Raw genomic sequence first — 3,375 nt, 5'->3', positions numbered from 1 at the left:
CCCTGCAGTATGTCAATCACTTAGAACTCAGTTTTGCATTTACTCTAAAGGGAAGAGTAAAAAAATGGGCTCTGGAGTCACCAAGCTGATTTTCGGGTTCTGGCTTCACCACTCATTTGCAGCGTGTGCTCAAAAAAGCTAATAATGTCTTTGAGCTTCCATGTCTTCTTTAAAACAGCAACAAGAATAAGAGTGTATCTGCTCCTTGGGGCTCCACAATAAACTATAACCTTGAGTCACTTACTTAACTGCTCTATGATGCTCCTTCCTCCTATTAAATGGGAAGAGTAAGAGTATCCACACCATAGGGTCATTGTGAGTACATTTATAAGTACTACTTGCGTATAGTACAGTAACAGCATAATTACTGCTTTATTAATAGTTCTCATTAAATATTCATTATTATTAATAAAATAATTATGTTTTTCATCCTCCCAGAGACTAGATTCCTGCTCCTGCACCCTAGTTCCCAAGCCTGGGTTCCTCTATTGGCTGTCACACTTACAGCATGAACCAGCTTACTCCTCACACATATTTTACTTCCAGACAGCCTTTCTTAACGTTCCATCTGACTGTTCTGATATTTCCTTAGAGTCCACTGCTGTGACCTGCCTAGAGCCCCAGCTGGGGCCATCTAGTTTCCAGGTCCTGCCTTCCCTGGACTCCCGCCCACTGCCATCAGGGTTCCCCAGTTCTGAACATACCTCCTATCTGTGGCCAAAAGCCAGTATTTGCAAGACAGTGGTCAAGGTGAAAGAAATCAGAGCTAAATGGCTAACCCAAAGATCAGCCCTGATCTTGGCTCCGTTAACATGAGTATATGAGTCACTGAGCTGAATAGTGTATGCACAATCACACAAAGTCAAAAACAGACATTCTGCTTTAAATGAGAATATTTGGGCTGTTTTCCCTTGTAAAAAGTTTGCACACAGATGACAGAACGTGGTTACTTTAGTAAATGTTTTGTAATCTAGTTAGAAACCATATGAGTAATGGTTGAAAAAAAATCATGGATATGATCTTATTTCGGTTTCAGAGAAATTACAAATCTTGATAAAACATATCAAGGTCTTTGCACAATTTTGATAGTGTTCAGCCCATAAAACCTCCTAATATTTACTTGCAGAGGTTTTCTGAGAACAGATCTAAATTCTACGAAAAGACCCCAAAGACTATGTTCAAATATAAAATTNCACTCTTCAAATTCAGTACTGTGGTAAGGAATCATGATATTCCTGGATAAGCCAGCTAGAATGACTATTAAAAAGAAGCAATACACAAACATTTTGCTGAAGGGCTTCATACATTAAATCCATATTTCATTTAAACAAATCTTTACAGCATTCTGCCTTGTTCAAGTGTCCTGAGTGTGGCAGGTGCTATTTAAAAACGGTGGCAATAGTGTCTGGGAAGTATATATAAAGAAAGACTTCAGAAGATAAAGCAACAGCTTTTTCTACTTTGATTATCATTAACCAGCACCATAAAATGTGAGTTAGCTGCAAGTAAGCACGCGGGTAAGCTTTGTCCACCAAATATAAGGCACTAGTACAGAGATGAATTCTCAGGAAGAACAAGTTACTTTGGAAGGGCTCCCTGTGTAAGGTTTTTAAAAGTGACTGACAACAATTTAACTGTGAAAGAAAAGAACATTAAGGTGTAAGTGAGTAAACTGAAGTAAGGTTTGGTATCAATTTTTGTCTCTGGGAAAGAAAGTTGAGAGTCAATTCCTTCAGATAAAATGTGGCTTAGGTTGGTTTAAGGATGGAGTTGAGGCATGCATTTCTCTATGCCGCTTTTCCAGCACTGTACTGCCTGTAGTGGAAAAGACTCTTGGAGTCCACACTGCGAGATTTCTGCACAGCTTCAGCAAAAAGTTTGGTCACCTGAAAATATACAGGTAGGAATCTTAGCAACCCACATGATATGAAAGTGAATATTCAATGTAGCAGGAGTAAAAAGTCAGTTTCTGCTTCCAGTTTTCAAAGGGGTATTGGATAAAAGAAAAAAAAATTAATGGGGACTTTCTCCTACATCTCAGAGCTCACCATGAATAAGCTTATCACACCCCCACTCCCCGCTTTCTCCCCCCCCCATAGAGATTCAAACTGACTCAGGGGAAAAATATGATGGGCAGAAAGTTAATGAGTCTTTAACAATAGTCCTTCTCCCCATGATAAAGAACTCAGTGAGTCATGTCCAAGTGGAACTGAACACATCTCGTGCGCTATTTTCTGTGAATTGGACAAATGCTTGCACTGTATCTGATCTTCAATTATCATTAACCTGTTGCTTTTATGTGGTGGATTTCACTTAGAAAAACAGAATAAAAGTTTGTCTCTTTATACCATGCCACGCCATACTTTTTATTTAAAGGATAAGTGTATGGGTAATGAAGGGCCAGGGCTAATCAGTGGCTTTTGATTATCTCAATTCCTTGATCACCAACTGTCTCAGGCCATGACCTACCATAATATCAAAATTATTTTAGATTCTATCTAGAAACTCTTCTCCATTCTGAAAATGTTACAAGAAGTGGAGGAAAGAAATGTGCATAGATCGATGAACATTCTTCAGGGAGGCACAGAAATAAAAACCCTCACGCAGCCTGTATTTGAGAAAAACAGCATACCTGGAAATTAGTGAGGAGAGCAATTCCGCTGTCAACAGCTGTCCTCCGAATCACATAATTATCATGGACAAACTTGGTGTTGTTGTTGGGGAGGTTAATCACCAGGTCAATGCTGCCGTCTCTGATCAGCCTGGCAGAATAAACAAAATGAACAAAAACTTGCAGGTGACCATGTATATTTTATTGTTAGTTTTCCAAGTACTAACATAAATGATGTTCTTAGCCATTTAAGTCAATGCTATACTAAGATGACTGCCATTTGTCCTCCTCTAGCCCTAAGTAAATGTTCAAATTGCACTGTTTGGGGGCTATGTTATATTTTTTTTATTGTGCTCTTGGAAGAGTTCTGGTGAAAGTCTAATTGAATAGAAAAGTTTGTGTTCTCTTTAAAATGCTATCTGTCCTTAGGAAGAGTTGGTAATTTGATAGATATGGACTTATTTTACAAGGAGGTTGTTCCTCCAGCATTGAAGTCCATTCTACCACGACAGCCTCACTACCAGATGAACTTGACTTCACTCCCTGCCTCCCAGGGCCTCTCAGCTGCTGCTAAGAGAAGGCAGGTCACCTTATTTTGAATTAAACTATGTTGCATTCTTTTGCTAGGCTGCTACACACACTCGAAGTCATTTAAATGTCAAAAGCAAGAAGTAATGTTAATGATTGTTTCACACAGGTCTAAGCAAGGGTTTATAGCATCTTTGGAAGTTTACTAAGGTCTGAAAAATGTGCCCTTCTTTTAT

General features: G+C 38.9%; 1 protein-coding gene across 1 annotated transcript in view; it reads right to left on the bottom strand.

Moving 5' to 3' along the window:
* Positions 1 to 1,353: 1,353 nt before the first annotated feature.
* CPS1 (carbamoyl-phosphate synthase 1) overlaps positions 1,354 to 3,375 on the bottom strand; it is a 120,470-nt gene continuing 118,448 nt past the window's right edge. Inside the window, exons 34-35 of the mRNA XM_019656859.1 lie at positions 2,633 to 2,798; positions 1,354 to 1,886 (exon numbers count right to left, since the gene is read on the bottom strand). Coding sequence (XP_019512404.1) covers positions 1,788 to 1,886; positions 2,633 to 2,798 — 265 coding nt within the window. The 3' untranslated portion in view covers positions 1,354 to 1,787. The remainder of the gene's footprint in view (positions 1,887 to 2,632; positions 2,799 to 3,375) is intronic.

Source organism: Hipposideros armiger, unplaced genomic scaffold (assembly GCF_001890085.2).
Source record: "Hipposideros armiger isolate ML-2016 unplaced genomic scaffold, ASM189008v1 scaffold_268, whole genome shotgun sequence".
Lineage (NCBI taxonomy): Eukaryota > Metazoa > Chordata > Mammalia > Chiroptera > Hipposideridae > Hipposideros > Hipposideros armiger.
The sequence above is the reverse complement of the archived record's forward strand: the minus strand, read 5'-3'. Positions and strand labels throughout refer to the sequence as shown.